General features: G+C 31.7%; 3 protein-coding genes across 4 annotated transcripts in view; 1 reads left to right on the top strand and 2 right to left on the bottom strand.

The window, feature by feature from the left end:
- LOC101500421 (structural maintenance of chromosomes protein 1) overlaps window positions 1–577 on the bottom strand; it is a 16923-nt gene extending 16346 nt beyond the window's left edge. The window contains exon 1 of one of the 2 annotated variants that reach the window (XM_073366977.1): window positions 1–577. This exon is cut by the window's left edge and continues 86 nt beyond it. In XM_073366977.1, the coding sequence (XP_073223078.1) occupies window positions 1–403 (403 nt within the window). In that variant the 5' untranslated portion in view covers window positions 404–577. The other variant, XM_073366978.1, reaches the window with a different exon arrangement.
- Window positions 578–3257: 2680 nt separating this feature from the next.
- Window positions 3258–4893, bottom strand: LOC101500091 (large ribosomal subunit protein eL21z/eL21y-like). The gene is made up of 2 exons (XM_004495039.3): window positions 4574–4893; window positions 3258–3678 (listed from the first exon to the last, which is right to left on the bottom strand). Exons 1-2 carry the CDS (start codon window positions 4808–4810, stop codon window positions 3421–3423), a joined length of 495 nt encoding a protein of 164 aa, XP_004495096.1. The 5' UTR covers window positions 4811–4893; the 3' UTR covers window positions 3258–3420.
- A 3048-nt stretch (window positions 4894–7941) lies between these two features.
- The window catches only part of LOC101499775 (mitochondrial ATP-independent inner membrane protease subunit 2-like), a 5237-nt gene continuing 1053 nt past the window's right edge, over window positions 7942–12125 (top strand). Inside the window, exons 1-3 of the mRNA XM_004495038.4 lie at window positions 7942–8158; window positions 9928–10100; window positions 11377–11560. Coding sequence (XP_004495095.1) covers window positions 8087–8158; window positions 9928–10100; window positions 11377–11560 — 429 coding nt within the window. The 5' untranslated portion in view covers window positions 7942–8086. The remainder of the gene's footprint in view (window positions 8159–9927; window positions 10101–11376; window positions 11561–12125) is intronic.

The raw sequence follows: 12125 nt of genomic DNA, 5'->3' as shown, positions 1-12125 counted from the left end.
TGCCGAGAGATTTGAGTTTAGCATTGTAAACATCCCAAGTAACGATGCTATCGTCGATGCGATACTCACTTGCTCCGGCAGAGGTGATAGCTCTAGTGAATTTGATCTCAGAGTTGTTAGCGAGTTGATAAACCAAACGAACAAAGGCTTTGCGTCCTTTTTGCTCTTTGTCTCTATCATCAAAAGCGTAGATGAGATCTTTCAATTGCGCACCACGGAGTTGGCCGGTCCTAACGCCGAGAACGAAGCTGATTGCGTCCATTAGGTTGGACTTTCCTGCTCCATTAGGGCCAATTATGGCGGTGAAGTCGTGAAAGGGACCGATGACTTGGAAACCCTTGTAGGACTTGAAATTTTCAATCTCTAGCTTGTGGATTCTGCCCGGAGAGAGTAGCGACGGCATGGTTGGATGGTGTGGTGGAAGTGAAACCCTAGGTTGACGAAAATGGTGGAGTGAATTTGGGGGGAAAGGGTTAGGGTTTGGGAAATGATCGAGTAATTTTGGCGGGAGGTTTTGGGGAGAAAGTGTGTGCGTTGTGAGATGTCACTCACTGCTTGTCAAATTAATTCGAGACGGTTAACAGGTTTATTTTAGCAAGCGCGATACATAATTCTGTTGTCTCCATCATTATTTACATGTATCCAACACAACGTATATTTCCTTCATTGAACTGTTACTACGTGGTGAAATAATTAATAAATAAGTAAATAAAATTATCTATTGTAAACATCAACTATATATGGTTAAAATTAGTATATCAAATATATAGTCTTTTTTATAATTTGTAAGATTTACTTTAATCGGCGAAAATCAAATCTTTAGTATGAAAATTAGATCTCGAGGTCTAACTGGTAACATATAATTATGTGAATTTTAGGTGATAAATCATGGATCTACTATAATAAATTTTTATCGATTTGAATATAATTAAAAAAAATAGTTTTTTATTATGGATGTTTCTAATTTTGAATTTTTTTTTCTAATATAATAAATCATGGATCTACTTCACTTCTTTTTTTTTTCTTAGCATTTTTTTGTTGCATTTATTGAAAAATGGTGGTTTAAGATTTGTTTGGCTTGAAATCACCTATCTAATTTGTGTTTTCTCTTTTTTTATTTAAATAAATAGTTTTTTCATACGTTTAGTTTTTTCTCTTGTTGTTAAGGATTTTGTTATTCGTGTGCAACGATGTTTTAATTGGTGTTTTAGTGCGGTGTTTTTGTTTCTCGAGTTCGTTATAGGATTTTAGTTGTTTCAAGTTTGTATTCCATCTATTTGTTGAAATGTCTTAGAACGTTTTGTTAGTACGGTAATTTGAGCAAGAGTTTTACGAAACTTATAATCAAATTCAACACTAATTCGTCTTACATTTGTTAGTATGTGGTTGGATTGGTCATGTTAAATACCACTTGTAGTCGATATGAATGAACATCAACAATTTTTTTTTGTTGATTAATGGAATTAAAGATCGTGGATCTTATATTATTATTAATCATTGATCATATATAGAATAAACCAGTTTGGTTGTTATGATTAAGATTTTGATTTGATGATTTCTTATTAGCTTACAAACTGTTTATATGTATTGCTAACGTGTTTTTGGTTTTTTTTAATCATTAGTGTTATCTCAAAATATGGATATGAGATATTTTGGTTTATGATCAATTTGATCGTACTATTCTTATTTTAACATTTGAGTGAAACTTATTTTTTCTGTAAAATTAAAAAAAATAAAAACATGTTCAAATCTAAAAAAGATATTCAACCTAACAATATCGGCATTTGACGGTTGAATTAGAATTTAAGAACAAACAAAAATTCTATTAAGTTAGTATAAATGAGAGGGTTATTTGGAGAGAAAAATAAACGTATATAATTTAAAAGATGATTTATTGAAAAGAGACAGGAGCTCCAATTAGTAACGATGTTTTTATCTATATTTTAAATGGGTAAGAGCAGTAAAATATTAAAAAAAATGTTGGTTCATTATTCATAACAAATATATGTACACTTTATTTTATTTTTATCCTTTTTTTCCTATCAAATCATCGACCTATCATATACATTGCATCACTCTTTTTATATATTTATCTTTTAAAGTGTAAACACTCGCATGATTATTCACGAAACGTTCTTCAATTAGCAATGTCACCTAATAACTTTAGCTCTCAAAATCAATAAGGCATAAACCATTACAAGTTAGACTAATTAAATTATGGCAAAATTTCTTCCAAGGTCATGTTGATGCAATGGCAATGTCTTACATATAAGCTTATATACGAGTCTTTAAAATTGTTGGTTACTAGTAACTAGTAGTTTTAGATGCGTGTATATAAGCTTATTGGCAATGTCTTGTTTATCAAAACTATCACCCGTAAAAATCTCGGTTGGTACCAAAGACAAGCTTGGTTTTGTGGATGACTCAATTCCTATTACGAATGTTGATTCTCCAACTTTCGCTCTATGGATGTGGAGCAACATGGCTCCTTCTTGGATTATTAATATCATTTCCAAGGAATCTTCATGCAAATGTGATTTACTCCAACACTGTTGTTGATATATAGCGTGAATAGCATGATGGATTTCAACAAAGTAATCGTCCTCTCCTGTTCTTTAAGTGCGAGTGCTTATTTCAGCAAATTCAAAGGTCTTAGGGATGCCCTCTAACTGACTTTTAACAGAGAATAATACATTTGCCGTTAATACAGAAAAATATTTAACTCAATATGCCCTCTTACATTTTACAAAGAGGTCTCCAAAAATTCCCTACTTGTAACACGTTATGTGTGAATTCTTCCAAGATAGTTTGCACTTAACTGTATTGTCTAGTAGCTCATACGCATTCGGGAAAATAGGGGAGCTAACTTATAAATATCTATATAAATAACTTTTAATTATGATGATCCATATTAATCCCCTCACACTCATTTTAAAACTCCTCCCATTTATTATATTCGCTGTATATGTATTAATTTATAAAATATATTCAATTCAGATCAGCTTATTACATACGTCACAACTCAAGAAAATAAGAAAGGTTCTCAATAGTTACATCAATTTCAAAAGGTCAGCACCTACAGTTGTCATCAGGAAACCAGAAACAATTGACAAACAACTTGATACGGTTAGACGTTTGTTCACAGTTGGTAATAGTCTCATTGGCATCTATTGACACTCGTTAAACTTCCTTATAAGCAAAATGATAAGCACATGGAGGCGATGTTACCGCAAGCACATTCATAAACCACATTAATGTGCTTAATAAAAAAAATAATTGTATTTAGAATCAAACAAGCCAAAACTTGAGTCTGATTTTTCATAAACTTCAAGACTGTTCAATTGAAGAAATAAAGATGAAATAAAGGCAAAAATCAAAACAAGGTAGTCTAACAGACAAGACAAAAATGAAATTAAATTTCTAGTATCCTCCTTTGAGATCATTAACAACATCATATGGTATTGGAGTAACTGTCTCCAAGGTAGCACCTTCTACCTTGAAACCAGGTTTGGGACCCTCTGGCTTGCGCTTTGTGCTTATGACCTCTCCCTTGGCCTTGGCCTCAGCCTTCAGTTGATCATTCTTGATCTTCCTCAATCGGAACTCCTCGGTGCACCTGGAAGGCATAACATGTTCCACCCGAACATGAATCCTCTTTCTCAAAATCTTGTTCCTAACCTGGACCACATACAGTACACCATTTCAAAATGCTAAACACGTGCAGAATGACCAACAGCCAGTTTATATGAGAAAGTTCACAAGCACTTGTAGAAAATAAAAAATTGAAAAAAAATTCTGCAACAACAATTCAAGCATTCAAAGAGATATTCTCAAAGTAAAATCAAGTTATTCATCTCAACCTTATATCGTGTTTTTAGTCCATACAGAATACCCTCATATCATGTTTAGTCTACAAAATTTTCCATTGATTATCTATCAATATTTAGGTGATTTTAATGGAAATTTTTCATATATCTATACTGTTGAAATATCAAAATTAGAGACTAACATGGATGAATTTTTTGCATGAATTATATCAGTCAAAATGGTACGTTTTAGGGATTGCAAACATAATCGGTCTCCCAATAAGTTGAGAACCAAAAGACCAACTCCATACAAAAATCCAAAATCTAACCGACAAAAACAGGATTAAAGCAACAAACTGAACAAATGAACAAAGCAATGAACTATCAAATCAAAGAGAAAACACACTCGACAATTCAATTCAAAAAGTAGCATAAACAACTCAAACATGGTCCGAAAGAGGCTACTAAAGCAAGGAAGCATACTTACTTCAAACAAAAGCAATTTATTTAAAACGAAAACGTGAAACAAAATATCACCAAAATCGTCAATAGAAGACGACTGAATAAACTAAAAGCAAAAATGATCAAAAGTGCATATCACATAACATAGGATTGGAGATAAAACCGTAGACACTAAAATTCCTCACTAAGCCAAACGAAACTAGAATAAAAACATGAAAATAAAATAAAAAGAAAAACAAAGCAAGACATGTATATTAATTAAATTATGATTCTGAATGAGAAATAGTTAAGAAGCTACGATTAACCTGCTTGTTAACTTCGACTCCAATGGCGCGTTTGGTGACATTCCAGACACGTCCGGTACGTCCATGGTAGAATTTATGAGGCATACCTTTGTGAACGGCACCGTTAACCCTAATGTCAACATAGTCACCGATATGATAAGTCCTGAGGTAGGTGGTTAGGGCAATGGTTCCCTTCTTACGGAATGGGCGAGAGAATGAATCTCTGGTGCGAGATCGCAAACCATGACCGGCAGGCATTTTTCTACTTCTAGGGTTTCTGCTGCTGCCGCTCTCTCCTTCACTACCTTGCACTCGCACTACGAGCTGGAGTGCCAATAAGTGGAATAAGAACCCTAGAATTTCATATTGGGCTTTCTTGTATGATTCAATTCTTATATGGGCCGGGCTTCCATTCTTTCTTGTTCCTTCTATCTGTGCTCCTTTTTTGTTTTTGGCTGAATATGTGTGCTCTTTTTTCCATTTCACCCTTACTAAAAATCTTCTTTATTTTCAAGTGTATATTAATTAAAATCATATAAATGCAAAACAAAATTTATTCAAATAAATAATCAGATGCAAAGTAACGTTTCAAAATGAAATTATTAAGTGTAAACTATATTATTATGATTGAAAATTATTTAAGGCCGTTATTTAACTAATAATTAAGAATTATTTTTTTATTTTCCTATAAAATAATTGAGTAGTTCACTATTGGTGGTGTCCTGGAGTCCAAGGATTGGGTTGGTGTATATTTGTTCTTCGAGATATGATGAATGACACAAATATATATAAGGATTTGGTGCATAATGTGCATCCAATTATGACATTTGATTGATTGCTTTAAATATTTGGCTTCATCTTACTTCGAATAAAATTGGATGTTACATATATACTCAAGTATAATATGATGTTCTAATTACGATACACTGTAAATAAATATATAGAATTTAGCACAAAAAAATTTATATAAAAAGCATTAAATTAGCATACTAGGCAGTTCAAAGTAGAATTGTTACAATCATTCTTCAAAAGAATGTCAAGTAAAGCATTAATTGAACTAAAACAAATAAGAAAAACAATATGCAACTATTAGATTATCAGAAGCAATGAGAAACTAAAGGATTTTAATTCAAAAGATGGAGAAGATTTAAAGCCTCTTTGAGTAAAGGTCTAAGGTAAGAGATTGAGGTTGATCCTTTTCAAGATAATCGAAATTATCACAAGATAATCGAAATTATCATAAGATAATCAATTTCAAAAATCACTAGGGATAAATTCATATTGTCGTGCAACATAGTCCGCATCTCAACACAAAAAACATTATTCTTCCCTAAGTTACAGTAAAAACATTTGATGAATTTGCTCAGGAGTTGCGAATTAGCAGTAACTTGGTCATATGAACCATTCACATTCACTTTGTAGACTTCCTCTGGCATAAGTTCTCATTGAACTTAATGTTTATCAATAATGTGATTAATGTACTCAGAGGAGCGGTGGAGATCATGGACAATAAAACTTATCAGGGATGAAATTAGATGCCACCAATCTACTACAAGATCTAAGTGGTGCATGCACTGCAACTCCAAAGAAAGCGAACCAGTTCCACGAAGTACTTCGAATTAATTCCTTTGTAAGATTCCAATCAACTCAAGCATGTAAATCAATGTTAAATAATTTATCCCAGTAGTCCATACGGATTGTATTATACCATAACTCAACCACTTAATTACAATCTCTCAAAGTATGCGTGATACATTCAAGAGCATTATTACAACGAGGGCATCAATCTTGACTAGTCATGTTTCTCGTGCATCTATCTTCGTTGTCAACAACTTCTCATACACGAGTTCCATAAAAAGGAATTAATTTTGGTAGGTCTGTGCCACTTCTAAACCAATTTAAATTTATGATTAAAGTAATTATTTGACTTCGTTTGAGGGGCAAGTAACCTACAGGCAGATTTAAAGGTTAGATTGGTCATTCGTATAAGGGGTCCAACTAACAAAATCATTTTTTCCGCTTAAGTATGGGGTTTCAACCTTAAAATAATAACACATGTAACTTTACGAATGATTTTACTCGCTAATATAAGGAGGTTTCACCGTTCGTAGCATAAATGAAATTGAAAAGATCATTTGACCATAAGGAATAGTCTAAGAATGATAAGTTTTCAAATTATTAATCCCTATAATCCAAGCATCCCTTTAAAATATAGTGTCATTTCTAATTACCCACGACATATTATGCTCAACATGATCCAAAATGCAATTAATTGTACGTCAAATGCTAGAACATTTAGACTAAATTTGAACCTACGGATAAACATTTAAATGTATATGGTTAGTGTAAAAATTTATTTGATTATTGCAAATATATGACTTTGGTTAATGCAAAAATATATTTTTGCTAGTCACTACAAATATATTTATTTATTTTTTATTTTATTTTTAGTTCCCACAAAATTTATTCCTATTAAAAATTTAGAATTGGTCTTTGTAGTAAGTAATTTTTTTTATTCTGGTCCTATTATATAAGGACTAAAATGAGTTTTAAAGATATCAAAAGTGGAAAATAACAATAAGTTATATGGTGCTATAAAAAAGTGTATATCAATACTATGTATTATGAACATTCTGATCTATAATCTTCGTTAATTTGTGACATTAATATAATATTTATTAAGGTGGACCTTATTAAGAATTTTGATATATTTATTTATTTAATAAAAATTTGATCGTATTAAATTCATTCATAAATGAAATGTCATTCAAGTGTTTAATTTAATAATACATTTTCAAAGATAAAAAACATATTATCAAAGATAAAAAAAATGCTAAATTATATTTATGGTCCTTTAACTTAATTTCAGGTAACGTTTTAGTCCTTTATCTTTTTTTTTCCCCCAATTTAGTCCTTTATTCCTAAAAATATCTAATAAAGTATGAAAATATGAGTTTATTTGAAGATTTGCGTTACGAAATTGATGAAATTTGTATTATATTGAAGAATATAATTAAATTTATGAGTTTTGATTGAATTTTTTTTTAAATTTTTGTATAAGAAAGGATATCATTGTTGAAATTTTAAAACATAAAATATCAAATTGTCACTTAAAATTAAAATAAAGGACCAAGTCGGAAAAAAAAAAGATAAAGAACTAAAACGTTACCTGAAATTAAGTTAAAAGACCACAAATGTAATTTAGTCTAAAAAAAATTATATTTACAAAAAGTTTACAAAGATTAAATGCAAAAGATAAAGATGATATATTTATTTAATAATAAAAAATGATATATTTACATGTATCTAAAGAAAAAATAAAATTTGTACATAAATTATGATTCAATTTTTTTTAATATCTGCCACGTTAAATCTTCACAAATCACACAAAGTTCTTTGTAATTGTAAGCAAAATAAACAAAGCTAGAAAAAAGGAAAACATTTTTTTTGGGGTTTAAGAGAGAAAAGAGGTTTTCTGCATCTATTACGTTCGTAACACAACAATTGCAGTGTACTTCTATACACAACCCTGCAATGGTTTCTACGGCAACGTGGCTTCGCTACCTTGTTTCCAAAACTCAATTCACCCTCGCCACCGGCTTCAAGGTCTCTCTTCCCTTTCCTTTTTCTAATTATTTTAATTTTAAATCTTATTTTATTGCATTTTTTTCATTTCTGTTTCGGTTTATCTGATTTTATAATTCTTGTAATTAACCAGCTTCCATTTTATCCATCAATCGCGTTCGTGTGTTTATTTTTGTTATCTTGAAATTTTCTTTATCTGCTTTGAGTTTTGCTAATATTTGTCAATGGTAATGATTAATTTACATTTGTTGCTGAATTAGGGTTTCATTTTCAATAATAAGCATGTGTGCAATTTATAAAGCAGTGTGTTGAGTAAACAATTATTTTGGTCCCTGAATGTGTGAGACGATGTCACTATAGTTTTGAATGTTCGAAATTGCAAATAGTCACCACTATCTATTTTTTAGTAATTTTATGGATTAAATTGACCAATGAAAAAACATTCGAGGTATACTGTTGGAAATTATGATAAAACCATACTTTAGTTTGCGTCTAAATGAAGACCCTTCTCATAAACGTCCAATAACACATTTTGTTTATTTAAATTGAGATTGTTGCTTTTAGTTTAAAAGGTGCTGTTAACTTTAAACATTTTTTATTTATTGTCAATAGGCACTGTAGGTTGTCGGTTCACTAGATATGGAGATAAGAAATTACTGAATGGAAGCATTTTAAACCCAATGAAGTTTTTTTTAAAAAAAAAAATCAGGATTCAGAAACGAGTGGTTTGAAATATATTGTATTTGGAGTTCCCATAGTATTGGAGTGGTGATTCAGATAGTAAATGAGAGTTTTAGACTGTAGGGTGTCTCCCTTTGTTTATGTATTTATTATTAACAAAGTGAATACGTCTAACTGTAAGTCTTAACAGCCTTGGACACGAGGATGTCATCAACTGTCAAACACCTGTTGTTGTTTTAATATTTTTTCTTCATTCATTTTTCTGTTGTACAATGGGTACAATTCAAATGATAGGGGCTCTCCACCCCCTTGTAAATGCATGCTTTGCCAAGGGAGGTGAGGATGGCTAGGATGAATCCAGTTTATATCTTATTTTTCAAGAGTTCTAGGAAGCATTAGAAAAACTTGGCATTGGAGGGCATGTGATTACTAGCTTACAAGATTACAATTTTATCTTGAAAAGACTCAACGTTTGGTTGTTAATAATTTTCACCCTTTGCTCGTGTTATTTTGTATTGATTTTGGGGTTTTATTTTTACTTTTTTCTGTGTTGCTATTATTTTGCTAAATGTGGTAAATAGAAGAGCCTATAGATTCCTTCGGATCTGTTAGATTATTAGGATCGATGTTGTCTTAGGAATGTATGGGCTTGTTCTAGACTTCTAGCTGCTTTAAACTTGTATTTGACCTTCAATTTTAATTTATAAAATAGGAGTTTTAAGTAAACGTCTTGTACCGCAACATAGCAGTTATTCTGAGTCCTGGACATATATATTCTTTATTTTCTGTTAATGTTCATTCAACTTACTATTTAATATTAAGACGGTCATTTGAGGAAAAACATTTGCAAAGAGCTTAGTTTGTTTGAGCTTGGATTTTGAAGGTGAGGTAGCTTCCTAAGGCGTATCTTTGTGTATGCTATATACTATATAGCAAAGATCCTCAATGTAAAACATTTGGAACAATGGTGAAGTTATCAACAGAGCAATGGCATTTATAGTGATTATTTTCCTCGTAGTTTAAGTCTCACAGCTGTGTATCACGTTTTTAACACTTTAAAGTCCTCCTTTGAAGTATTTTCTGACTGATACAATGTTGAAATTTGGCAGAACTATAAAGGAGGTCATCTCAAAGACAATGAGCTATCAGATTTTATCTGGAAGCACTTCCTTCATGGAAAAATGACCTTCTTGCACTGGAATAAAGGAGAGGAGATGGCCCCTACTATTGCTGGAAATGGAGCAACTCTTCTTGTTCGGAGAATACCAATTCCAGACCCAACGTAATCATATTCATCTAATATACTTGTCATATGCTTTCCTTTTGTGCAATTCTATTGACTGCTATTGCAAGATGTTTTAAAATGTTTGAGATAGTTAAAATAGGTAAGAGTAGTTATAGAATTTAGTTAGTTGAGGTTGTTATAGCCTTATAGGGTTATTTGTATAAATATGAGAATACAAAGAAGGATAGAGGTAATCGTTGAGTATTTATAAAATTTTGTGAATAGAGTAGTGACTCTATTATAGAAGGGGAAACTCTTGGAGGAGAGATCCTTTCCAATTCATTCAATAATTCCTATTTTCATAATTAAATTGTTCATTCTTTTCAGTTCAATTCTTTGGTTCCTTACAGTGTTTTTCTTGTGTCGTTTCTCCTTTCAATTTGTTGTGTTCCTTGTGTCCATTCTATGCTTCACAGATCATGGAATGATACACAAATTTTTAACGACCTTAGTTATGCCTGCAAGTAAGATCTTGTCAGTTCATTTGCTCAAGTTTTTGATACTATAGCAGCTCAGTTTGGATGCTTCATAGAATATTCCGTTTTATTTTTTGGCCTGAATGCTTCAATCTTTGTTATAATCCAGGTTACTTGTGAAAACGTTGTACATATTCTTCCTTAGGTCCTTTCTTTGTTATGTGTTAATGTATCATTGACTGTGTTTGCAGAGACAAAAATGTTATGATAGGTCAGTAGATTAGTGGTTCACAAGATAATATAAGGTTAGGAGTCAATTATTAGTGGGAAAGTTATGGTAGTTTTCATTTTGGAAAAGATGGTAGAGTTTTCATTAGACATGATTTATAATAGGACAAGATATTATGGGATCGTTTTCGTTTGATTCATGGAGCCGAATCAGCCGATTCCACCTAGTAGGGAAACACTTTGGTCGTTGTTGCCTATTAGTCGGTGGTGTGATAACTTGATAAGGTTGCTTTCTTATTACCTATTAGTCAGTGGTGTGACAACTTTCATGCTCATCACTGACAGTGGTTATGTGTAGATTTTAAGTTATTTTTTGAACTTGTTGTAAGGTTGAAGCTGATATGGATGGTATAAGTCACGATCATCCCCCTCCACAGTAAAAAGACTGCCAACTTACTGTGTCAATTTCAAAATTTGGAAACTGTTCTCACTATATTTTGTTCTTGTTATTCTTGAGTTTATCAAAAGTTAGTTAAGAAATTAACTGACAATAGACTTTTTCATCTGGAGTTCATTATTTATATTCTCATCTCCATTAGTTGGTAATGATAGACATTTTTCTTCGGTAGACATGTTTATGTAGGAGATGTTGTGGTCTTGAAGAACCCTGAAAAGCCAGATGACTACCTAGTCAGAAGATTAGCTGCGACTGAAGGTTATGAAATGGCTTCTACTGATGAAAAGGATGAACCATTTGTTCTTGAGAAAGATCAATGTTGGGTAGTGGCTGAAAATGAAAAATTGAAAGTCAAGGTATAAATGGCTTACCCATATCCTGTATTTATAAATTAATTTACAATTGACAATTTACTATTTCCCTTTATGCAATCCTTAGGTGGATCACTATGCACCCGTTACAATCTGAAACCATATTACTTAAGTATGTTGAAATATAAATTTTAGATTAAAATATCATTTAATCAAACTATTGCCTATTAGTTATCATTGATATGCAGATATTTAAGGTGGTATACACTTCTTGTTTAAATGTTCCAAAATTTAGTGTGTAATATTAACATGATATCTAGGCTTAATTGATTGTTTGATTGGTTAAAATAATTTTTGTGGTATCAGATTGTGTAAGCCAATTTTTACACTTGGGTCAATAGATGCTGACATTATTGACAGGATCTGTATTCTGGACTAAAGTTGCCACTTGCCAGTTAAGCCCCCTTTTCTCAACAAATGAAATAGACCACAGTTTGGCACGTCAGTTCGCTTAAACAGCTTTTGAAATTCTGCTTATGACTTTGATATGGTTCAAGGTTGTGTATGGTTTCTGACCTGGGTTCTTCAAGTGAAAATGCTTCATTCCTGC

The sequence above is a fragment of the Cicer arietinum genome, chromosome 4 (genome assembly GCF_000331145.2).
Source record: "Cicer arietinum cultivar CDC Frontier isolate Library 1 chromosome 4, Cicar.CDCFrontier_v2.0, whole genome shotgun sequence".
Lineage (NCBI taxonomy): Eukaryota > Viridiplantae > Streptophyta > Magnoliopsida > Fabales > Fabaceae > Cicer > Cicer arietinum.
This window is presented reverse-complemented; position numbering and strand designations above follow the sequence as displayed.